The sequence below is a fragment of the Eumetopias jubatus genome, unplaced genomic scaffold (genome assembly GCF_037043125.1).
Source record: "Eumetopias jubatus isolate StellerSeaLion01/CBP00866 unplaced genomic scaffold, mEumJub1_p1.0 scaffold_12, whole genome shotgun sequence".
NCBI lineage: Eukaryota > Metazoa > Chordata > Mammalia > Carnivora > Otariidae > Eumetopias > Eumetopias jubatus.
Window position 1 is genome coordinate 59,315,824 of NW_028274818.1, and position 25,751 is coordinate 59,341,574.

General features: G+C 43.9%; 1 protein-coding gene across 6 annotated transcripts in view; it reads left to right on the forward strand.

The window, feature by feature from the left end:
• Window positions 1-25,751, forward strand: part of ILDR2 (immunoglobulin like domain containing receptor 2) — a 61,224-nt gene that overhangs the window by 14,664 nt on the left and 20,809 nt on the right. For 2 of the 6 annotated variants that reach the window (XM_088017136.1, XM_088017137.1), the window contains 5 exons: window positions 1,260-1,592; window positions 2,488-2,607; window positions 21,003-21,059; window positions 23,884-24,030; window positions 25,151-25,327. In XM_088017136.1, the coding sequence (XP_087873262.1) occupies window positions 1,260-1,592; window positions 2,488-2,607; window positions 21,003-21,059; window positions 23,884-24,030; window positions 25,151-25,327 (834 nt within the window). The remainder of the gene's footprint in view (window positions 1-1,259; window positions 1,593-2,487; window positions 2,608-21,002; window positions 21,060-23,883; window positions 24,031-25,150; window positions 25,328-25,751) is intronic. The other 4 variants (XM_088017139.1, XM_088017138.1, XM_088017140.1 and 1 more) reach the window with 4 other exon arrangements.

The window sequence follows — 25,751 nt, forward strand, 5'->3', positions numbered from 1 at the left end:
TTAGTCTACTGCTTTTGATCTGAAAATCTTCATTTCTCTTAAAGCTTTCGTTTTTCCCTTCATCTCTGTCCCCTTTGCTTGGTTATCAGCTGGAAGGGAGGTCACTTCCTCCTGAAGTCATACTTCCCAGCTTCATGGTCTTTATTTATCAAATATTTGTTGAGTACTTCTGGGCTTCACAAGCTGGGACAGCAAGATAAGACATGTTTCTTACCTGACAAGTCTGCTAGGGGTGACAGGCATGAAAAGAAATACTTGCAAAGTAATTATAAGAAATGTCTAGAAGAGGATGCCGAGGTTCTGATGGCACAAAGGAGGAAGTGACTAATGAATTGAGGGTCAGAGAAGGCCTACAGAAAGCCTTTAACCTGGGCTTTGAGAGGTGGAAAAGAGTTTCCCAAGGAAAGAAGTGAGGAAAAGGCATTCCAGAAACCAGGAGTGTCATGTGCAAAGGCCTAGAGGTGTGAGGTAGCAAGTCCCACTTGGGGAAACTGTTACTTGTTTGGTTATTCTTGGTGCTCACATAGAGGTGCCACCAGAAGTGAGGCTGAGGAGGTAAGAGGGACTACATGATGGGGCACCTTCCATGCCTTTCCAGGAACTTTGGGTTCTATCCTGAAGGCCATGGAGGTTGAGGGAAGGGTTTTAAGAAGGAGAGCCATAGCAATCGGATTTAGAAAGATCATCTGAATTATATAGCAAGGAGAATGGATAGCATATGGGCAACTGTAGGTGGGGAGAACAGACAAGAGATTATTGCAATATAAGCAAGAAATGAAGAGGGTACCAACAAATGCAATGGTAGTGAGGTCAAAGAGGAGGGAAGATATTAAAGATGTTAAGAGGTCAAGTGGAGGGGCGCCAGGGTGGCTCAGTCAGTTAAGCGTCTGACTTCGGCTCAGGTCATGATCTCAGGGGATTGAGCCCCAGATCAGGCTCCCTTTTCAGTGGGGAGTCTGCTTCTCCCTCTCCCTCTCCCCTTCCCCTGCTTGTGCTCACACTCTCTCTTTCTCTCTCTCAAATAAATAAAAACTTAGAGAGAGAGAGATCAAGTGGATATGGCATAGTGACTGACTGGATGTTGGGAGTGAAGGCAGGTTTCTGGGCAACACGACCAGATGGATGTGGATGCCATTAACAGTGATGGAGAAAGTGGGAAGGGACAGGTGAGGGAGGTGAGGTGGAGAGGTATGACTGTGTGGTGTGAGGTGAGGTCCAGAATGTGCATACCATTTGGATATATTCATTCTGTTTTGCAGCCATGGCTGATGGCCTTCAAGTCACGGTGCTTGACAAGAAGAAGGTGGCCATGCTCTTTCAGCCCACTGTGCTTCGCTGCCACTTCTCCACGTCCTCCCATCAGCCTGCAGTCGTGCAGTGGAAGTTCAAATCCTACTGCCAGGATCGCATGGGGGAGTCCTTGGGCATGTCCTCTCCCCGGGCCCAGTCTCTCAGCAAAAGAAACCTGGAATGGGACCCCTACTTGGATTGTTTAGACAGCAGAAGGACTGTTCGAGTGGTAGCTTCAAAACAGGGCTCAACCGTCACCCTGGGAGATTTCTACAGGGGCAGAGAGATCACGATTGTGCATGGTAACGGTATCTTTGCTTTGAATCCAGGAATAGAAGGGAGATTCGTTCCGCTGTCCCACATGCGAGGGGATGTCAGCCTCTCCGCCTTGCAACCCCTCAAGATTTTGATTTTATGGAAATGGAAGCTTCAAGAAGTCTAGCAAATTACTTAAGGGGACAGTGAGGGGAGAAAGGGTGAAGGGTGTAATATCTAGAACAGACACTGAGATGAGCTTTGGAAATGGTCTTTCTCAAACCTGACCTCTAGTCTGAGGAGCTTGTTATCAGAACTGAAGAGAAATAGATTCTAGCCAAAGAATGTCCTCAAATACACCTTGACATCAGCCTCTATGGCCCTTTCCCAAAGAAGTTCCTCTGCTGGGAGAAGGGATGTAAACATACACATTACAGAACCAGGTAGATGCCTTGGCCCAAGCCGCAGGTGGTTCTGTATCAGTTCTACCCTTTCTTCTGCTCCCTAAGGTATTAGACAAGAAAAGGGCCTACGAGTCTGACCTGATCTATTTGACCATTTGCATTTTGAAGAACTCCTGTGAAGCCAGCTCATTTCCAGGAGTCCAGAGTAATTCTGGAATGTATCTGGCTTTCGGGGGCTTCTGCAGACCTGGTTAGTTGAAAGCAGTCTTCTATTCCCAAAACTGGACCAGAACTAGACCCACTTTCTGGGGACGGCCTAAGTCTTTCACCTTAGGGATGCTAGTGTTTGTTATTGGGTTTTTGTTTGTGTATTTGTTCATTTGAAATAGAGCAAACATCTTGTCAACCACCATCTAGGTGGAAAAGTAGAACACGGCAGCCATTCCTTCTGGAAGGGCCCCTCTCTCACTTTCCATTGTCCAGTGTTTTCCTTTCAGGGGGAAGTTTTAGGAATGGGCACTTCTTTTTATGAAAACAGATGCAGATCTTCAAATCGGAAAACTCATGTGGGGAGACAGCGGACTCTATTACTGTATCATCACTACCCCTGATGACCTGGAGGGCAAAAATGAGGACTTGGCAGAGCTGCTGGTGTTGGGTAAGTAAAAACCATCAGCAGCATTTATATCTTAGACTGCTTGCACTGTTCCCTCCCCTCACTTTTCCCTGAGCATTCCAGCAGCTCGCATACGCAGGCTTTATTTCTTGTGCACAAACTGGTTTTAGAATATGCTCTTTATGAGCCGTAGCCCTATTTATTGTATCTTGTTTCTTGGAGGCCCTTTTTGGCACTGTCCTGATGTCTCTTCTGCTTTCTCAGCATTGTTTTTTTCCCTCCTTTCCACTTGTGTACCTTTAACCCCGATTTCTCTCTGCTCTTTGCTTTACTTACCTTTTTTTGTGTGCTAAGTGTTGAAGAAAATGCCAGACGCTTTGAAGCAGAGTAGAGACGCCTGAGAGATAAGAATTCATTGGTGAGTGGGGATCTCCTAAGATGTTAGGAATCTTTTTCCATTCAGTTACCTACACTTAAGATGATCATGAGGAAGGGTGGCTGTAAATTGGAGAGTTTAACAATAAAATGTGCCTGATGGAAAGAGCTATTGGAGAGTCTGCTAGGGTTTAATTGGAAGGCAATGCCTTGAAACCCAAAAGTGTCTGAGTCATTCTCAAAGCCAATATAACTAATCCTTACTAATATTAATTTCTTCATAAAGGAAAATTCATTATTTTCGTCTATTTGTCCTCTTTTGTGGATTGGAGGAATGTCAGTGGAAATGACCTTGTATGATACTGCAAATTGAGCACATATTTCATGTTCTATAAATGTTGGTTGTACAAGAAAATTAGAATAAAAATACAGAAATTAAGAAAAGAAACTACATTAATTGTAGAAGGAAAGGTAAATACTTGAGGCCATTTTTTAGATGAAATGACATTTTTTTGTCGTTTCCAAGAAGCCAGGTGATAACACTTTGGAGGAATGTTTAATGGTGCTTTCTTTTAAAGGCAAATGAGGTTGAAGGTTAATTTTACCCTATGTGGGAAACTCAGGGCCCAGGGAGAAAGTGGAATCAGCTATTTGGGATTTTGAGTTTTACTCTATTATGACTGTGTGCTTTTGGCAAGTCAACTGTTCTGCTGCCTTATTTTTATGGTTTATAGAATGGATAAAGGTGATTATTAATAATTAACCCTTTAATTAGTAATAATTAACCCTTATTAGAGGGTTGACTTAATTCAAATACATATTCCTTGGGTCTAACATTTAAAGCCTAGCTGCTGTGATTTGTAGAAAAATGGGAAGTATGACAGATATACAAAAGGAGGTGGAAAAAAAAACCAAAAAAGGCTTATACTGACATTGTGACAGAATGCAGGGAAATCAGATTTGGGATCTGCTGTGATTCTGTAAACCAGAAGGGAATAAAAAGATAAATTTCTGCCCAATCACACAACTCTAATGGCCAAGCTTGAAGGAACAAGTGGCTCATTGAGCCTGCAATTAGCTAATTGCGGACACAATTATTTGGCCAGTATAGCCATTTGCAGAGAGGTAATTGCCTGTGCAGGAAAAGGAGGCCAGGTAAAAACCACTTGAAATAATTTGTTCCCAATTCTGCGAAGTATAAGAAGAGCATTCCCCTGGATCAAAACATATAGTCATTTGGGGGAAGATACGGTCCTTAGGACAAAGAGAGGTGGGTGAAAGAAAGGCTCAGATGAACATGGTCACCAATGATGGGAGAAAAGATGAACAGAAATCAGTGTCACTCCGAAAAGAATGGTGAAGGATAACTGGGGAGGCTGCAAATCAACTCATCCTAGTAGAAGCAGCATCTCTGTGAGATAAGCAGGTACATGCTAGAGGTCTGGGGAGGAGAAACACATCATTCCGCTGTGTTCCACATTAATTAGAAATATTCAGAGTAGGATATATTTGCCATGTAAACTTTTTAGGGGAACACTAGTTGTGTTACTTATTTAAAGAAGTTAGTTTGAAATCTCCGAGAATTTTCTGGACACAGGAAGCACTGTATTTACTTCCCAGATGAAAATTCTGAGTCTTCTTTGTCTTGACACCCTTTATAGAATGTTTCAAAATATTGTCACAGTTTTTAAAATTCTAATTAGTTGGTTGTTATATCCTACAGGCCTAATTGTTAGGTATTCCTTTTATGTGAGACCAAGAGAACAACCTGATATCTGAGGTCAGTCTCAAGGAGATGAAGACCTCAGGGGGCATATAACTGGGTCCAACAGTTTGCTAATTGCAACCTCCATGAGCCACCGATTCAGTCATTGAATTTTACATTAGGAATGGTTGGAGGAGCTGGGAAGGTTTGATCTAGTGAAGGAGGGCTTGGGAAAGGTAGTATGGGAAGTATCTCCAGTTGAAATTGTACAGAAGAGGGACTGTGGCTGGGTAGAACTAGAACCAGGAGTAGAGGTTACGAGGGGCAGGAGTCCATCTCTGTATGAAGAAATAACTGTTAACAATTGGAGACATCTGAAGATGGAATAAGCGTTCTCAGGAGTAGTGATTTCTTTGTCCCAGGAGGGTGGAAAAATCTTAGGAGTTGTTATAAATGAGACATGTATGTATAGGAAAAGATGTTTAGGTTACTTTTGAGCTTCATTTCAATTTTAAAATTTTCAGATTGAAAAATTTGGATGAACATGAGGGATGTGACTACCTTGACAAACAAGAGAATGACCTCCCAGGACTTTAGTCCTCATGAGAGAAATAGAATGGGTTACAAGAATGTACAGGGTGATGCTCATTCACAAGGAAGCCAGAGAGAATAGACTGTGGTCTTTTGCTGTAGGTCAGGGTTAAAGGACTAATCCCACAAGAATAAAAAGAAACTATTGATGGTGGCTGGAAGGAGATGAGCGTTGCTCTTCTTGGAGATGATCACGAAGTGGGGAGCAGAAAACTGGTTGGAATTTCAGCTGGCCAATTAGTAAGGAAAGGCGAGTTAAAGGGATAACTTAGAGGCAAAGTTAAGAATTTATTTTTTTCCATCATACTCACAAAGGTGAAGATGGAAAAAGTTGACAGAATAAGATTGTGAAGTCTCTTACATGTCGGACTAAGAAATTTGGACTTCGTCCTGAAGACTTTGGGGAGCCAGTAAAGAAATACGAACAGAGGAATGAAGTGAGATCTCAGGGTCAAAACAATAATTAGCAGCAGGGTAGACAATGCCAAAGGAATGCTAGAACAGAGGGATGGGCTATGCAGCTGCTGCAGCAGCATGGGTGAAAGCCTATGAGATTCTGAACCAGAGCAGTGGATTGAGAAGCGACAACACAGAAACATTTCTGAGATGGAAGTGATGGATCCTGGTGACTAATGTAAAAAAAGAAACGAGAGAGAGGGATGAGTCAAAAGGACACCATGATTTCTAGCTAGCTGGGTAGCCAGCTGTTCCATCAACTAAGAGAGCATACAGGTTGGAGAGGCAGGAGAATGACTTTGGTTCTTGGCATGTTGAGTATGGGAGGTCTGAGGGACCCCAAAGTAGGGATGTCCTGCTGACAACTAGAAATGTAGGTCTGGAACCCAAGCAGATGGTCCAGTGCTACGGAGAAGCCTCCAATGTTGTGGGAGAAATCAAGACAAGTACATATGCAGTACGAGTGTTACCACTCACATGAAGTAAACTAGAATATAAGACTGATAGGTTCTGTCCTGGCCCTTTCCATTTTATATAATCTTCCTGGGTGACTCAGCTATCCTTTCATGGCTCTATCACTCAGTGCTCTTCCGAGTAAAGGACTAGTGCTCATTTGTCTTTAGATCTGTAATGCCTAGCAGAGTGGCTAATGTAAAGGGGCTGGTGTGAATGTTTTTTTAAATGATAAATGGGTAGAATCTGTAACTAATATTTTATGCCTCTTAAATGTTAGTGCTAAATATGTATTTGTTGACTTATAAAGGGTCGGTACAATAAATGTCTACAGTGAGATGAGTGGTTTAGTGAGATGATGTGGTTTAATCTCACTGGTCATAATTCTTTATCTGGCTATTTAAATTATTACTGATGATAGGTCCGTCAAGGACTGTGCTTGGAAGCGACAGGATTGGACTCTGGCTAACTTCCTCAGGAAAATAGTTTGTTGGAAGGGTATCATAATTGAAAGGAAGCCTGGAAAGTCAGTCTCTAAAAAGGATAGTATGCTAGGGTAACACTTGTTAGCTTCTGTAAACCCCCCCCCCCCCAAATCTCAGTGACTTACTACAGTAGAAATCTTTTTTTAATAATATTTAGTGTCTTAACCATTTTATTTATTTTATTATTCTTTTCTTTCTAAAGATTTTATTCGTTTATTTGAGAGAGAGAGACACAGCGAGAGAGGGAACACAAGCAGGGGGAGTGGGAGAGGGAGAAGCAGGCTTCCTGCGGAGCAGGGAGCCCGATGCGGGGCTCGATCCCAGGACCCCGGGATCATGACCTGAGCCGAAGGCAGACGCCTAACGGCTGAGCCACCCAGGCGCCCCACTACAGTAGAAATCTGTTACTTCCTCTTGTCCTGGTCAGATATGGGTTAGGAGGCTCACCTGGGTAGCTCCCTTCCACGTGGCGGAGTAGGGCTCTAAGCTTCTCCATTGTTTGGCTCAGCTGTACTGGAGACATTTGCTCACAGCTGCTCAGAAAGGGAGAGTGAGAAAGGTCATGTGGGACTTTTTTAGAGGCCAGGTCTGGCAATGACGTGGGTCACTTCTGCTGTTATTTTGTATTTCCCCAGGAAAAAAGTAGAAATGTTCTGATGAACACAGCACAGTCCTTGCTGTGCCAGAGATGCTCTAGGGTCTATGTAGCAAGAATTAATATCTTTAGGACTCCATAGCCAGAAAAAAAAATCATTTTAACTGTTTTTTTTTGTTTTGTTTTCTTCATTTTTGCACTCAAGAATTAGTCTCAGGAGAGTCCCAATTGTCTCAGTTTGGACAGGTGTCCACTGCTTAGCCTTGGGAGGTCAAGAGCTCTTGGTGGCTAGCCCACCAAGATGTGGAGAAGAATCATTTTCCCAAAGTAAATTGGGGCACTCTTACAAAAAAAGGAAGAATGGATGTGAGATGTAAAAAAAAGAAAAAGGCAATAAATGTCCACCAAAGTGATACCATTACTATGCCTGCTATTCATTAAGTACTCTGATAATAATTAGTAGTTCACAGATTTTTTCTATAAGTACCATGTAAGGTAGAGCAGGCATTATTTTCCTCATCTTCCAAATGAAGAAATTAATGTTCAGGTTTTATAACAATTACCCCTGTAAAAAACAAAACAAACAAACAAAAAACAAAACAGTGATGATGATCAAACCCAAATGTCTTCATTCCTAGCGATACCACATGACCTGTCTATATTAAGAAGCTATAGAATGCTCTTCTGCATAAGCCTTATTTATTTATTTATTTATTTGTTTGTTTGTTTGTTTGTTTGTTTATTTAGAGTGCGATCACAAGTGAAGAGGGGTGGGGGAGGAGGGGCAGAGGGAAAGGGAGAGAGAAAATCTTAAGCAGGCTTCTTGCTCAGCCAAGAACCTGATGTGGGGCTTGATCTCACGATCCTGAGATCATGACCTGAGTTGAAATCAAGAGTCAGAAGCTTAACCTACTGAGCCACCCAGGTGCCCCATAAGCCATGTTTTAAAAATTGTGGTTGCTGCTTGAGGTCATGGGTAATAATTTTTACTTGTCCCAGATTTGCTTTAGTATTTCACTTTATTTCTTAGGGAAACTGCCTGTAACCATTGACCTAGGCCCTTACTTCAAAGGCATAGTTGTTTTTGCCTGGATTGCATACGTCCCCCACTGAGCATGACCCCACCCTCCTTTTCCCAGACATCTGAACCATCTACAAATCACTGTGGATGCTTCTTTCGGAGGTTTCAGAAATATCTGAAGACAAGTGATTCAGAGAAATGGGAAGACAACCGCTGATTCAACATTAAACACAAAAACTATACTGAACATTCTTTAATCTCTTTTTGATGATTCAGAAGGTAAAGTCATACCGAAGTTGGAAATACACTTGGTGTTTTGGGTGCTTTGAGATGACTGTGACAAGTACCTTAGAAACATTTAGACATTTGGGATCATAGAGCCATACCCTCAGACAGAAGAAGGGAGTGTCCAGAAATCTGCCACCCTGAGATAAGATGTTGGTTGAAGATCTGTGGCAAGGACAGGATGTTTATAACCTGGAACCATGCCACTGTTTGGATAGGAGGAAAGTTCCCTTGGGCAGCTCCAGCTGGCAGGAAAAGGACTTCACCGTTCAGGAAGGCTCAAGCAGAGAAGTTATTATTTTAAAATCTAAAAGCAGCTCGCCTTTTTCTTCTTTCCATGCGCAATATGAGGGCCTGACCCCTTCTTTCTGATGTCCCGTATGGTAGCTTGTTTTTTAAGGGCCTTCAAGTAGAAAAATGAGGGAAAGGGCCCAAGTGGAAACATGGCTGGGTGAACGCTCCTGATTCTGGACTGAGAATAGAGTAAGAGGACATGACCCAAGGGTGTTTAGATTAAAGCTAAGGAAGGCTTTCCTAATGGTAAATAACAATTTTTAGAAATTATGGTTGGTGGGGGAAATTATAGAAACTTCCTCTCTGATGAGCTTTCAATATGGAACAGGTTCTCTTTTCTAAGATACTAGGATACCCAAGATAGCTTTCAGAGTCCTTTCTATGATTTTGAGTTTATTTAGAAGACCCACAGATTGCAGAATTAATTCTCTATCTAGGGTGATGCCTAAAATACTGCTGTTTATTTTACTTTAATATTGTTTGTTTTAGAAAAAAATGATGCATATGTATTGCGAACATTTCAAACAGAACAGAAATGTACAAAAGAAGAAAATATCTCCTAAAATCTCGCCATCCAGAGCCAATGACTGTATTCTTCATAAGTCTTGCACTTGCAAGGGCTAGACACTTAACCTGGCTTAGGGAAATTTTTTGGCTTAGGTAACTGATAAGTCTAGGTTCAAGCATGTCTGAGTCCCAGCATTCAGATTATATTTTAAAGAATCTCTGTCTCCTCTGTGTTAGCTTAGTTCTCAGGCAGGCTCCCCATTTGGGGCAAAGATAGCCCCCAGCAGTTCTAGACTTCCATGGTCTTGAACGCCTTCCATCACCTAGGACAAAGTGCCTTTCTCTGTAGTTTCAGCAAAAGTCCTGTTGTTGGGGGCTGGCTGTGCTTTGGGAAAGGAGCATTAAGTATACCAACAGCCCCAGTTGAACGGTACGAATTGAAGGGAAGAAGGAAAAGGAGTAGCTTCCTAAAGGGAAATTGGGCAGGTTGTTTCCAAATGAAGAAGGCAGGCAAAAACAAACACTGTTAATATTTTGTGGAATTCATCCATTTGTGTTTCTTTATAGGCCAAATGCAATGCTATTCCAGGAAGCCAGAAAGAGGTTTGCTCCCAGCAGGTCCTTGTGAGTAGGCGCTAAGTTGGGATTGATTTTTCCCTTTGATGGCGATGCCACAGAGATACCTTTGTTTTCCTGTTGTGCTTCTGTTTTCCCTTCGATCTCCTCCTGTGATTTACCCAGAGGTACTGAGGCAAGGGGTGGAGGAACAGACATACATGGATTTTTATAAAATCAAGTTATTCACAACACTGTGCCTGACATTGTTATTGTGGTCTAAAATACACCTTTCAGCTTGTTAGTATTAAGGAGCCATGAAGAACGCAATCAGAAATCAGGGAATTCTTGGGAGGGCGTATCTCAGAACTGGCCATTGACTTTAGGGATTTTTGACAGGTGCCTGTTTCTGAGGCTGAGCAGAAATGCTCTAGCACTCACCCCTTGTCAATGCTGCCTCAGTCTGAATTCCATTGCACTCCCATCCCCGTGACATTAGTTCTGGCTGTTAAGAGAGGCTACTCGTTGCCAAGGCTCCTTCCCCTCCTTCTCTTCCTCTTTGTCTTTGCCAGCCCCAGCCCGGTGCTGCTAACCAAGGAGATTTGCCGATTAAAAGGGCTTCAGCTCCGAGAGTTCCCATGGCAACAGCCTCCTTGGAGGTCTTTGTTGCTTGCTAAAACTTTGATCTCTCAGAGTGGCTACTGCTGTTTCTCTCCAAGATTTACAAACAGAAGAAGAGGGAAAAAGAATGGGGGAGAAGAAAGAAAAAGTTTACTCCTGGCAAGAAAGGAGAGAAGGAATTAATTACAGAGCCACACTCTCGCCATAAATCTGGGGTTTACTACTTTGGAACATCTTTGGATTTGGGCTGTACCCATATTTTCATTTGTAGACTCAATAATACCTCAGATATCTTGGCCCCATGTGAAAGACCTTAACTAGACTTGATTCCACTAGGAGGGCGGAGCCATTCTTTCTGTCTTCAGTAGACACCTGTGCCTTCACATTTCCAGAAAAGCCGAGATCACCATGCTGGCTCCCATGCAAGGAGAGAGAGAGAACTAATTAGGAGTGAGCTGTTTAGGCTTCAGCCCCATTGCCTTTTCTCCCAGTCCTCTCTCCTCGTCCTGGCCTGCTCTGCCCTGAGCTTACCTAGATGCCTCTGTTTGGAAGAACTAGAAAGTTAGCCAGGCATCAACCAGAATGTGATTCTGGTTAATGAGTGTCAGTGACAACCATTCTACTGTGTAAGCAGTGGAGTGGGGGTTGTGGTGCTCTAAAGACTTGGGATCATGCCTTTTAGTCTTTGCAAGGAGTCTCCTGTTGCCTTCAGACCTCTCTACTGCATAATTGCAACCTCGCGCTTTGATGGGCACCATGATAGAGTCAGTTTTGGTTCAAGTATGATTTACATTTAAATTTTGATTTATATTTAACTCATCTTTTTTGCATGCTATGTCCCTAGCACAGTGAAGATACAAAATAAATAAATGACACTATCTTGTCTTTTGGTAAAGGTAAATATTATATTTCTGAAGCAATTAGAGAATACAAGAAAAGATTAAGACTGTATTTGATATTAAATATCTAGGCTATTCGTTCTCAAGAAGGGGCTATTTTGCCCCCCCCCAGGAGACATTTGGCAATGTCTAGAAACATTTTTGGTTGTCACAACTTGTGGGGTGCTGTAGGCGCCAAGGAGGCTGCTAAACGTTCTACGATGTACAGGACAGCCCTCCTGCACCCAACAAAGAATTATCTGGCCCCAAGTGTCAATAGTGCCAGTGTTGCAAAACCCAGATCTTGACCAAAGGTCCATCTGGATACTGGACAAGGTCTTCTGTGAAGAGCATGGGCTTTGGGGTCAGATATCCCTGGACCCGGTGCAGCAATATAACCTAGGGTAAGTCGATGTTGACGAGCCTCGGTTTCATTATCTGTAAAAGTGGGGAAGGCGTAATAAAGGTTACATGGAAGACCTATTGTGAGGATTAAATGGCACATAATAAGAACTCCCACCAGTTCCCATGCCCCACATTTCATTGCTAGTGTGTCATCCTTAATGTGAGGGAACCCTCTCTAGGGAATTCTGGGTTCTGGTACTCCTGCTAGAGAGCCGATTTCCCTTTCGCCTGTACCATAGGCAGAGGCTTTAATGAGCCATCTGTGAATTGGCAATCCTATTACTACTAGATTCACGTTTTCTCAATGACATCTGTGTGGTGCCTTGCCAGTGGTGACCCTAATCAGCCCTGTGGGACTCTTCTTGCTAGTGGATTTCAGGACATCCTGTCCCAGCATGCAATGTTTTGGTTACTATATTTTGGCTGCTGGTGGAAGTCCCCATTTCTCAGTGGATGGCCTTCGTTAATTACAGGGTGTTTGGTGCCTAAATACAAGGATTACATCACACAGGCTATTTGATGAAGTCTGGAGGGGTTTGGGGAACAGCTGACTTGGATTGGGATCTGGATGGCCCGGGAAAGACTTTAGATAGGGTGACTTTGTAATTTATTGTCCGAACCAGGATACTTGGGAATGAAAAGGGAAAACTTTTAATAATTTCTGTCAAGACAACAGGCCTAAACTTGTCCTGTCCAGACAAACTGGTGTGATGGTCACCCTATAAACATGACCACCTTGAAGGTTCTCCTTTGGTTTGAAGAGAACAGAACATCCGGAGAAGCGGGGTAGGGGGGCAAATTAGTGTCAGTTCATTCCTTCACCTGCTGAACTCTTGCTGCTAGCTGCTATTTTATTCGTGGAGACCTAGGGATGTGCACATCTCCATTCACTTACTAGAAACAAGCAGAGGTGCCCAGCAAAGAGATGGGGGGGGGTTGCCTTAATGATCGTTCCCTGAAAATTTTGCACCAAGATGTCAGGAGGGTGAAGGCTGTCCATTTAGCTCTTCACGACCCTGGGTTGTTAAGAGAACAAACGAGGTCTTGAAGGCGCTCTTTGCCTTCCCTAATCCCCAGCCACCCAGTCCCGCGCCTCGCTGCACCAGCTCTCCCCTCCACCCCCCTGCTCCCTCCCAGCCTTCATCCCGCCTCACTATTTTTGCTTCACTTGTTGCTCATCACTGTGGGAGGAAACTCGGCCTTCAATTAGCGCGCATTCCTGAAGCCTGCGGTTGCCGTGGTTACCCGGGCGCGAGCTGGAGCAGCTGGGTCAGCCCGCCAGCTTCATTGTAGTCTCTGGGCCTGGGCGCGGGAGGGACGGGCCCGCAGAGGGGAGGAACCGGGGGCCGCGGGAGAGTGGGTGTCACCGAGAAATCGGCTCAGCCCTGGAAAGAAAGAATTGCGGCCCTTGAAAGCTGGTCAGGAAACAGTCATTCCATTTTTCTCCACAGCCAGCTGCCGCCATTCAAGTGTGCACGTTCGCGTTCCCACGCGAGCGGTGCCCCGACTTTGGTCTGGGAAATGCCCCCTGGTGGAAGCCCCTCACACGGAGAGGGGCTGGCCGGGGAGGAGAGGGCAGGGACTCTGACGGTCCGAGGACCTACAAGCAGTGTCCCCCTCCGTGGCTGCCTCCGACCACCAGGGCTTTTTGGGTTAAGTAGCCATTCTTGGTATCTTTGTGTTTCAGTTGCCCGTGCCAGTCGGTTGGATGGAGCGCGGTGAGCTCAGGAAATCACACTGGGCACCGAGGAAGTCCCATTTCTTCCTTCCATTAAATCCCACCTTCCTCCATGCCATTTTGGAGTCAAATCTAGCTGTCTTCTGCATTTCATCTCAGGCCAAGTTGTACATGTTCTATGACTAATAATACTTGGCGTCTATTCTCTCACTGGGGGCAAGGAGTTGGTTCACTACAGCACTTTGCAAAGGCAGAGTACTTTGCAGTCATTTCTGTTACTGTTTATTAGTTTGTAGCAGCATGGTGAATGTCTTTGAATTAGCTCATGCTGTGTTATGATGTATTCAGTAATCATTTTCTGGTCACAACTTTAAAAGCTGCTGAAAATTTCAACCATCTCTAACATTTCGTACATCCAAAAATTATACTTTAATTATATAAGTAGAGCAATAAAGCCACAAATATAAATTTCAGAGTTGCTCTCTGCAAATATTAGGGAACTAGAAAGCTGTTGCTGCACATTTCTAAATTAAGGAGAAGCAAAGCTTGATGGGGAATGAGATATTGGGAAAAAATACTGGAATGGGGGTGAGTAGACCCAGGTTCTTTCTATTCCTGGTTCGATTATTAGCTATGTGACTTAGAGTAAGGTCCTTAATCTCTCTGAGCCTCAGATTCCTGAAAACATGGAGTGGGTTATGGATTAGATGACCTCTGAGATTCTTTCTAGCTATAAAATCTAATTCTGAAATTCTATGTGAATAGAAGAAGTCAGTGCCAGGATGCCTGGGTGACTCAGTTGGTTAAGTGTCCAACTCTTGATCTCAGCTCAGGGTCATGAGTTCAAGCCCTGCGTTGGGCCCCATGCTAGGTGTGGATCCTACTTAAAAAAAAAAATTAAAAAAAAAAAGTTAGTGCCTTAGGCCAAGCTTATAATCACTGCCAAAAAGCCTGAAGCATTTATTAATAGTTAATTGCAGATGGTCCAATACTAGTCATTTTGTCACTGTCAGAATTATTCACTATAATTTAAAGTGACCTAAAATGTAAAAGATATAAAAAGAAAAAAGTACACGCATGAAATGCTTAAATACACTTTATAAATATATGTAAAAGAAAGGGAAGCTATATCCACATTTGTGATGGATAATCATAAATTATATTTATTGAATGCATGGTTGCTATGGGAATATAGAATAAAAACAGGGATGTGTGTGCACTTGGGAAATTTCCAGTCTATTTGGGATTCCAAATAGCCATAGAAACAACTTTACACTTAAGGGGGCCAGAGAAAACCATCTGCTCTCCTCAAAGACTTAAGAGAGAAACATTTTGGATGGTTAGGAGCTGAGAGACCAGGGGGTGGGTACAGTACATCCCTGAAAATGGATCTAGGGCATGTTAGGAAAGCTTGGAAGTGGGATGAAGCCCAGATGTGCATTAAACAGGAGGGAGAAGAGGGGAATGGCAAGGAACTGGGGAAGAAAAGCATTCTGAACATCTGATCATCCTGAACAGAAAGGTCATTAGAATGAATATTGGCAAACCTGAGGAGGACTCCAAGGTAATACATTCAAAGAAGATAATGATGCTGTGAGCAGTGGTAACATCATAAGTATGAAGGAAGTATTGTTTTTTTCTCCTTCTTGTGAGTTCCAGTGCCTTAAATAATTTAGTGTCTGTTGTCAGCAAGTAAGTGAATAGCAGATCTAGGATCTGAAAACAAGTTTGTCCTAAATCTAGGATTTCTGTACCTTCTGTTGCACTTTGAAGATCCTGGACTAGTAATCAGAGCTTAGACTTAAGTTTTAAGAGTAGAGACAAAAACAACTTTTTTGGCTGAATTTTGTATGCATATTGTATCTCTCTGTAATGATTGCCTTAGAAACACCATAGCCTGGGAGTGTGCAGCTTGTGGGGTGTGGGGTGGGGTGTTGCTTCAATCCCCTTAGATAGCAAGATGGCATTTGGGGGTGTTGCAAGGACTAGAGGATGCTCCTGGCATTGAGCCCTGAGTCCAGGGGTGCTAAACATTCTCCAGTACATAGAATAGTGCTAAATGAATGAATGAATGTTTCCTTCATGTTCTTTTTCCATCTGGGATAAAAAGTACTCTCATGAATGATGAACCAGAAGTCCAGCCAGAAGCTCAAGCATAGCGGGCAGTGGGGATTTGCTCCTGGAAACACTTCAAAGTCCAATTGGGTGAGGTGGGCTGCTCGGGAGGCCGAGCACGGTGCACAGCCCCTCAGGGCAGCCTCCTTCCAGGGCTTTGCCAGAATGGATTTCAGAGTGTGTGTGGTAAGGATTTGAACAAAGCAGGAGACTGAGAAGTGTATTAGTTGGTTTTGTTAGTAAAGAAGGTAAGTAAATCCTGCCTTGAGGAGCCTGGCCTACCAAGAAAAGAGCATTTGAACCTTGGGGAAATGTCACTAGGATGTGGTTCATTGTGAAATGTGCAAAGATAAGGCCACGAGGAGAAGAGAAGTGGGAAAACAGGCAAGGACTGTGTTTCTGGGGAAAGGCCTCATGACTAGGTGGAAGCTGATGTCAAAAATGGAAAACAAAACAAAACAAAACTGATGATGATTGGATTTGGCAGGAGGAAAGTCCTTTGACCTTAATAAGTTTGTGAAACAGAAGCAGGCAACTACAGTTGGGTCTTAGATCAACATTGTTGGACAAGCTACACAGGCTAGACAGTGAGCCTCTCAAGCATAAGGTTCACGCCTTATTCCTCTGTGTCTCCACCTGGCACAGTCCACGTTTCTTGGTTGACTGAATGATGAATGAATGAATTGGAGACATTCCAGAAATGAGCTGGTTTTCAGGAATATGTACAAGTTGATTCACCACAGCACTTTGCAAAGGCAGAGTACTTTGCAGTCATTTCTGTTATTGTTTATTAGTTTGTAGCAGCATGGTGAATGTCTTTGAATTAGCTCATACTGTGTTATGATGTATTCAGTAATCGTTTTCTGGTCACAACTTTAAATGGGGATAACTTCAATGTGTCAGTGGTAGGAAACAGCTGAAATAGGGAATTATATAGGTAAGGTACAGGGTCGTTTTATTCACAATGCATGTTTCTGCCCTGATCATTCAACCCAAAGTATTGTGAATGTTTTTGGCTGCGAAGTTTGTGATGGTAATTGTACGAAGCGGGCACGTGTGTGTGTGTGCATGTACAAACTATTAGTATGCCTAATTTGTTTGGTCTATTCATGTGGAAATTTCTTAAAAGTAATGGATTCTGCAAGGTTTGGGGAAAACTGTTTGAAGGCTTACATAAAAACAGTATTTTCTACTGATAGTTTGAGCTGTGGTTTGAAAAGCATAGATGTGGTCTTCTATTTGCAGGGTTTGTTTTCTATCCTTTCCTCAGACATTAAAGTGACTTGTAATTGCCCCTCTTAAACTGAATCCTGGAAGAATAGCAATGATTCACAAGTGTTGGCAAAGTGCTACTGAAATCTGGAAAGTATTTACTGGAATTGTTTGGACTTTCTAAGATCAGACCTTCAGTGGATGTGATAGAATAGGAAGAAAAGATAGAGCATTTCTAGCTGGCAACAGCATTTCTTTGGAATTGTTAGTCAAGAAGCTGGAAGCAAAATGATTTTCAGAAATATATGATTCCGGCATAAATCTACTTTTAAAAATGCCTTTAGTCCCAGTAAAATATAAATTGTGGTATAAAAGCCAGAGAGATTTGTGCACTCTCTGCTGTTGACATGATAGAGTTGTATTGTCTGCTATCCCCAAACTCCTACTATGCCCTGAATTCTGAAGACATTAAATTTCACCCACTGGATGGCAAGATTCTGTCACCCATCCTGGGGCGAGCAGTACACAGGTGCATTATGGGAAAAGTTCATCTTTCCCTGACTGATGCTTCAGGGAGAATGAGAAGCTTGAGGTATGTCTTTCTGTTGGAGTAACAAGCTTTGTGAATCTCCTGTCCATATTTTTGATACCACCCTATCCTTAAGCTTTTAAATTACAAATGTAAAAATATAACCTAGAAATGAAAATCCCTTCATTGTTCTTCCGTGATGCCCATTCCAGCTCCCCAGAAATAAGAAGGGCGAACAGTTTGGTGTGTAATACTCTTGCTTTCAGATTTTAATTTGAACGTAGGTTCCTAGAGCTCCTATTCACTGACGTTCTGTATGTAGAAACAATGTCAGAAGACCAGCAAGGTAACCTAAACAGCCTGTGGGAAAACCCAGCTTTTGTGTTTTACATGCCCAATAAATATATTGGTCTGTATATACCCGTCGGTGGTTGCAAGTATGTGATCTCTGGGCCCTATACAGCCCCAAAATATATTTCGTATGGCTTGTCCAGTGTGTTAAAAAAGTCTATGAATCCATTGCCAACATTTGAAAATCAGGGTATTTCACACAAAAGTCTGTGGTGTGGCTAATCTTGAAAAATAGGAAGACCTGCAGCTATGGAGACACATTCCTATGGGGCAGCAATTGGCTAGAGGTGAGTAGTAACAGCCCTTCTAGACACATAATCTGCCATTCGCTTCACCCCCAAATGCTCCCTGTTGGATTACATTTGGCTAGCTGCATTTACTTGCCTTACCTGTTGTCCCTATAAACATACAGAGCTGCGTTTGCAACTCTAATCGTTAAGTATCAGATTTGAGAGCCAAAAATATTATAGATAGGGGGCCATATAATTAATTGTCCAAAATAGGACACCTTGAGAGTAAAAAGTAGTGCTATTAATATTTACACCAGGACAGTGGGCACACACCAGGACATATGGTCTCCATCTTTACAGATCACTTTATTCAATCACTTCTTCATTTCTAATGAGAAAATGGAGACCTAGAAAGAGGTTTGCCTATGGTAGTCACCAAGTAAACTAATGGCAAAGCTGACTCCCAGTACCCTGACTCCCAGTCCACTGCTTTCTCCAGTATAGTGTCATCTATATAACATATATGAGCTCCATATTTCCCTTGAGTATATGGATTTCTTTTTTCTTTTTTTAAAGGTTTTATTTATTTATTTGACAAAGAGAACTAGAGAGCACAGGCAGGGGGAGCAGCAGAGGGAGAGGGAGAAGCAGGGAGCCCAATGTGGGGCTCGATCCCAGGACTCTGGGATCATGACTGGAGCTGAAGGCAGACACTCAACCATCTGAGCCACCCAGGTGCCCGAATATATGGATTTTTTTATAGTTAATAATTGTCACATGGCTAATTCCCCGTGAGGGTGTACAAATCTGTAGTTTATATCATCAATAATATTTCTCTTATGAATGTAGTTAATTACGGGCTATCGCACATCTAGAGATGTTTAAAACATTGGTAGGCTTGAGAGCTCAAGAGTAGACACAAGGAAAGCCTTTGCATTTCACTAGATACAATAAGAGATAGATTCAGAAGTGCTAATTGTCTGGATTTTTAAAAAATCACCATTAAGTAAGTATCCGATAACTAGCTTGCTAAAATGCTGTATATTGACTTCTTGATCACTGGCTATTGGCTGGTAATTAATATTAATTATGTCTTTAAGAGATGGCCAACATCCCAAATTCCCCAGTCCTTGACCAGTTGTTTCCTTGTTGAGTTTCCAAGAGATACTTGTACACAGAACACTCCAGATGAGACCAATGCATGCGCTTAATTACTTGCTCAGACTCTGGTCCCAAATCCCTGTCTGGTATTCCATCCTACGAACTGGATTAGACCATATGTGAGTCTCAGAGGCACGTCTTAGCATTTCATGAAGGCTTAGGCTAAAGGCTAGCCTGAGAATTCTCCTTCAGGATGCCTTTTTCCAATGTCCCACTTGGCTCCTGTATGTTCCTCCAAGAGACCTTGCAAACAGCAGACCATGCTAAGGCATGTTAGCTGCACAAGATAGAGGACCGAAAGAAGCCCTTCTTGCCAAAACCTAAAACAGAGCTAGCCTAAGTCACTCATTCTATAACTTCCTTGACCTTGGAATGTATTGTGGTCCCAATTAATTTTTTCCAATGAGGGACCATTACCCACGCAGGACATAGGACCAGGGCACATTTTACCGCATTGGCTTTGCATGGTTAGGGAGAGCCAAGAAAAAGTCAATGTCCTGGAGGAGCTGCTTTTTCTTTGACTTTTATCAGAGCTGCTTTTCTATGGAGTGGTTTGATAGAGGAGGGGATCAGTGACCGACCAATCATGACCAACCTTTAGATTCAAAATATAAATTACACAAGTGGGTAACTTTTTTCTAATGCACCTCAACGAACTAAATGAGCCAAATCCATATGCATGAAACAGACCCCTCAAACTGTGTATTCAGTACTGACACGTGGCTACTGAGCCTTTGAAGTGTTAATATTTTGGCTACATTGGTATGAGTAAAACATAGTATTAAATTTCTTTCTTTTTTTAATACTCTTTAATATGATTGCTAGAAAAGCTAAAATTACGTGTAGCTCACATTCTCTTTCTAATGGACAGAGCTGTTCTAGGGGTGTGTGTTATGCACATAAGTGAAGTGAGATTCAGTTGCATGCTTAGGTGGTACCACAGTGGCTTTTTGCCATCAGCAGTCTGAAATGAGGGCAATTTGCTAGTTGCTTCATCAGGCAGCTTGTTTATTAGCAAGGCTTCAGTGAGGCAGAAACATCTGGGACAGGTGCAAAAGTCGTATCAGGGCCTTTACATTTATCTTGATATGAGAACATGGCGAAAGCATTCAGTGCTTCTTTCTATAAATCAGGCTAGCTGTTAAAAGGACTAACCTCCTCCCCCGCATCTCCCACAATCTTGGTTCCTGCGCAGCTCTTTGTCGTCCAGAGCCCCAAGGGGCACCTGTTCTGACACCAGCCCTTAAGCTCATCTGCTGTATCATGCAGAAGGCACTTGGGGTCATTCAATGCCAGCTGTGGGTCCCATATGGAAAAGCCATACCACATACATATGTATGGAGTATTTCTGAAACCAGAAGGAGTGTAGAAGAGGGTGTAAGTCATCTAGCTTTATCTTTTCCTTGCCTTTGAAAATTTTAATCATTGAAACATCTTTAGGCTATAAATAGAATCATGTAGTGAGACGATTCTGGGTTAAAACCAAATATGTACTTGTGTTTTGATATGGACATAGGATTGTGTATGGATGTATGAAAATGTAGGTTGCACGGCTAGATACAGATGGGTTTGATTTTCCGATAAAATGTGTGGAGAAGAATGTATAAATGAATGGAGATGGTGTATGTCAGTCTGCTCAAGCAGGGCTTTTCATATTTGAAGCAGAGATTTCCTCCTTCTATAAATAGTTGGAGAGAAAGTTCTGTTTCTGCTTCCATCTGGTTTAGGTGCAAAGTTCACTTACATGGCTGCCAAAGATTGATGGAGAAAGTTTTTCTCTTGACTGAGCTCAGCCTCTGTGACTTGTCTGTCCTACCACAAAGAGCCTGAGTCCATGGCCGTGTGTAGGGTTGGTGCCAACCGGAGCCAGCCTTGAAGCAGTATTTTCCTTTGGAGTAACCTCTTTCCTTCTTCTTTTCCTTCCACCTCTTCTAGGCAGGACAGGGCTGCTTGCTGATCTCTTGCCCAGTTTTGCTGTGGAGATTATGCCAGGTATTCAGTCATTTAACTCTTTATTTGCTTAATTTGCTGTCACTCCATCTGTCTTGCTTCTGCATTAGTCACTAATTGCTCCTTTAATTTATTTGCACATTTGTCTGTATGTTTCTGTGGTCTTTTCCAGGATGAACTAAGCCCAGTGGAAAAGACTTTAAATTGTATTTCTTCTGTTACTAGGCCCTAAAAGAATAATGATAATTAAAATAGGGCTGCAGTGGGGACCCGGTACTTCAATGTCAGGCCTTGCAGGCTCTTTGGCAATCTCCATAACCATTCAGTATCTCAACTGTACCTAGACAGTTATAAGTATCCCCAACAGAGTTATTATTTATCTGCATTTCCTTATTCCCTAAATTATATGTTTACCCATTCATTAGTGTACAATCATGTTACTCTGAATTGCCTTTTATAACTTTATCAAAACATTTTTTCAAGCCTTATGAAAGTAATGCACCCCTCCTCCCTTCAAAAGTACACATTTACAGACCTACATTGCTTTGTATGCAATTTCAGGAGCTTCTTGGGCCCCCTAAGTCCCTGGGATCCATAGACCATATGTCAAGGAAACCCCAGATGCACACCTCTGTCATTTTATGTAGCTTAAGTTGAGTGCACCAGCCTAGACAAGCCAACCTCAGTTCGGGGCAGCCCTAGAGTCTGTAATGGAAGGAGGTTCAGAGAGAAACAAGAGTGAACTATGGGAAAGGACATACGCAAACTCAGGGAATAGGAAAGACTATGATTCAGTCTTGCTTTAGAGGGCTTCTGCCAAAGGGTTAAGAGCCACATAATTGTTGGGAGCAAGAGAGATACAAAATATTCCTGGCCATTGGTGTTGACTTTATTCAGGTTTTAAGACATCTGAAGTCTTTACAGTTGAGTTTGACTGGTTATTCTTCCATGAATTCTCCTGTTTTGCCATTAGCTGGCCAACCCAAATATGGACAGTCTTCACCCTGATGTTGATCCCAAGGACACAAATAGATACCTCTGTGTGATTCCCCCTTATCCAGAGTTCTGTCAGTTTGTACCCATTTGTTCATCACACACACACACACACACACACACACACACACACACACACACAGTTCCAAAGCATTGCTTCAAACTAGATGTTGTATCTCCCAGTCTCAAGAAAGAGTTACTGTATTTTTCATATCTGGTCCTTGTCCCTTGACTGTCCCTCCCTTCTGACTCCCAAGAATCCTTTCATGGATAGCATTCTTTTGTTTCTCCGAGGTAGCCTGCCAGTCTGTATCCTTGACTGCTTGACCCTTGTTGTAGCCACTGAGGCACACCACGGTTCTGTTCCTCAGGGCTCATATCTGTCTCAGGCTACATAATGTTATTGTGTTGTAGCTGAGGACCAAGACAAAGGCCTCCACTATCTACTGTCCTCAGCAGGAATGCTCTCCAGACCATTCTCACCAGGCGTAAGACCTTCTCATTTCCTCACTGAAGAGATGGTGACCTGGTTAATTTGAATGTATTTCGGATGGATGAGTGAGGAGGGACATTCAGGAAACATAAGTTGTTTGTTTTCTTCCTGAGGAAATTATGTTCTAAACAAAGGTCAGATAATTTTAACATTAACCCTCCAAAACCCTTTATATAACGAAAATACCATATTTTCAAGCTCCAACTGAATGTCCATTTAATTGAAGGAAGATTTAATAACCAAAATTCAAGAAAAACATTATGTACTTGAAGTTCACTGTGAAGGGACTTCTGGTAGGTGGCTTTCAATCAGAACCAACCACTTTAATCTTTGGGCTTTGAAATCCTGGCTCACTCCAGTCTGTCCCAGGCCTCCAGGGGGAAGCTGGGTCCTATAGCCAAGTCCCAAAAGCACGATGTAAAGTCACTCGAGGGTCACAGTCATTTTTATGTAAGCCAAATGGAATTTGTTTCCTTTTGTGAATCTTGTGGGTGAGCACATGAGCTAGAATTTGTGTTCGGCCTTTGGAAGAGGTGTGAAAATAGCAGAAGTTAACAAACAGCCAGTGAGGTTGTCAGAGCCCTGAGCCGTCGTCTGAGCTGGCTCTGCTGGCTGTTTAGCATGGTCAGCCCCAGTGCCATCCAACCAAGCCACTCCTGGGACCTGCGGACAGCATATTCTCTTCCTGAGTCTTTGTGTCCAGTTTTCTCTAGCCCGGGTTTGTTCCACAGATAAAAGCAAAAGGTTTTGATCTCAGCCTTGATGCTGAGTACAGGAAAGGTGTTACGGGGGGGGGAGGGGAGGAGGGGTTTGGTCAGCAGGGAAGGTCGATGAATACGTAAGAAAGACCCGGACCACCTGAATATGTTCTGATTTAGACCATGTGACATGGAGAACTTTTTCTCAGGACTTATATTTTTATGGGTAAGAATCACTTGACCACAAAAGAAACATATTCGCAGAACCCACCACTTCATAGCTCAGCCAACAAGATTCCTCCTCTCCCCCGCCAGGAGTGTTTCTGCTGGAACAAGTGCCATACTTGTTCTGACACTACAGTTGATATGGTAAACCCTTTGCCCAGGAGGGGGCCCGGAAACTCCCCCACCACCTTGTGCTGGTCATTACGTGTGCTCAGTATGACCCTAGGCAACCTTCTTTCCTCTTCTCCATACCCCTGCCGTGTTGAGTCTACTTCTCACTCTCAGAGCTCCTCCTGAGCTGGGGGGGGGGGGGGTGGGCTCTGTGCCCTGTCATGAGATGCTTACTGCCCCAGGTCCCCCGTCCTGCCCCACTCCTCCGACAGGAGACAGCGATGAGAGCGTGCCTGTCCCAGCGGTGGGCCACCTCCAGTGTGGGTTTCTCTGTGCGTCCTTCCAGAGTGGGTGTTTGTTGGCCTGGTGATCCTGGGAGTCTTCCTCTTCTTCGTCCTGGTGGGGATCTGCTGGTGCCAGTGCTGCCCTCACAGCTGCTGTTGCTACGTCCGCTGCCCGTGTTGTCCAGATTCCTGCTGCTGCCCTCAGGCCTGTGAGTAAAGTGGCCCGTGCGGGAGACACAGTGATCACAGGGGAGGTCACCTCTCCATCAGACAGCTGTGTGCCCTGAGTTTCTTCTCCACCTCCTGCCCTTCCACCGTAAAAGTTGGTTGTTCCAGGCTCACTGCTCTGCTGGGGGCCCCTGGCTCCCCGAGATGGCCATTCTTGTTTGCCTTCTCACCTGAATGCACTTCTCCGTACTTTTTATCCACACCACTCACCCCTGCATTTGCATTGCTCATCGGCACTGCTGATGAAAGGAAGGGCAGGTTCCAGATGGTCAGGTTGTGGGTAAAGCTTTTGCCTTCTTTGCAGGCCTTCAGGCTGGAGGAAACCTTCCCTGGTCATGCCTCTCAAATGCAGAGAACTCCCCTTTTTACAAGCAGAGTGTGCAGACGGCAGCCTTTGCATACCATCCGGCCATGGATGAGTTTTCTTTATTCCCGTGACAAAATGGCCCACCAAGGGACTGGTCCTCATTTGGGGATTCACAGTGGCGTCTTACTGACCGAGCCCGTGCAGCCACTAAGTTGGGCCGCCCTGCCAGAAACCAAATACATCCTGAAGGAGGAAGACATACATGTCTCTTTAGTGTCCTTGGGAATAAAGCAGTTTCCAGGAGGAGTCAGGTTATTTGCCCTGCCTTTGAGATCACAAAGCAGAGCCACGTGCAAGCTCATTGCCTGCCTTGCCTCTCCAGAAGAGGTGTAGGATCCTCCTGGAAGCAGCCCCGGGTGGCCTGCGGCTAGGCTTCCTCCAGAGGGACTGAGGCAGCCTACAGACAGTGTGGTCAAGAGTGGGCTGTGGGGGTCACTGCGGAGGCCGCCATGACAGCTCCTAGTGCTGCGTCATCACTCCGGTGCCGGCTGCTAAACACTGTAATTCCTTACGTCGTCGCCTTTCGGTGGAGCTGGAGGAACCCAAGGGAGTGGGGGAGAGTGGTTCCGACCAATCCGTTCAGGCCTAGGCGAACGCGCACGCATGCCCGCGCTCATGCGCGCACGCACACATCCAGGCGCTCCCTTAAGCGCATCCTCAGGCAGTTTTGGTGTGAGGGTTGTGGAGGGTGGGACGATAATATAATCTCTTTTGCTCTTCATCTCCCTCCACAGTGTACGAAGCAGGGAAAGCAGCAAAGGCTGGGTACCCTCCCTCTGTCTCCGGTGTCCCCGGCCCTTACTCCATCCCCTCTGTCCCCTTGGGAGGAGCCCCCTCATCTGGCATGCTGATGGACAAGCCGCATCCACCTCCCCTGGCACCAAGTGACTCCACTGGAGGAAGCCGCAGTGGTAAATGTAGTTCCAGACTGCCCGGCCCCATGCTCCTCTCTGGCTTCCACTCTGGCTCCTTACTGATAGGAACCATCAGCTCCATGATTCTTCCTTGGAAAATGATGATCTCCATTCCAGAAATGGGATCCCTCCAGCTGTATCAGATATCATCTGGAGTGCATGTCGGGCTTTCCAAGGACTGCAGGATGTAGCTGTCCCTGCTCTCTTCCCAGGCTCCTCAATAACTAAAGTGATAAGGAAAAGAGGCAAGGTACCCCTTGAATGTTGATCGTCCAGTTAATAAATAGTTATCTCATGCCTATCTAGTGTTCAGGACTGTAACAGGCACTGTGAGGAACATTAAGAAGTATAGGACTTGGTTTGCGTAGGAAGCAGTGTGGCCCAGCCAGGGAGAGAGGTTGGGTTTTTATTAGGACAGTCA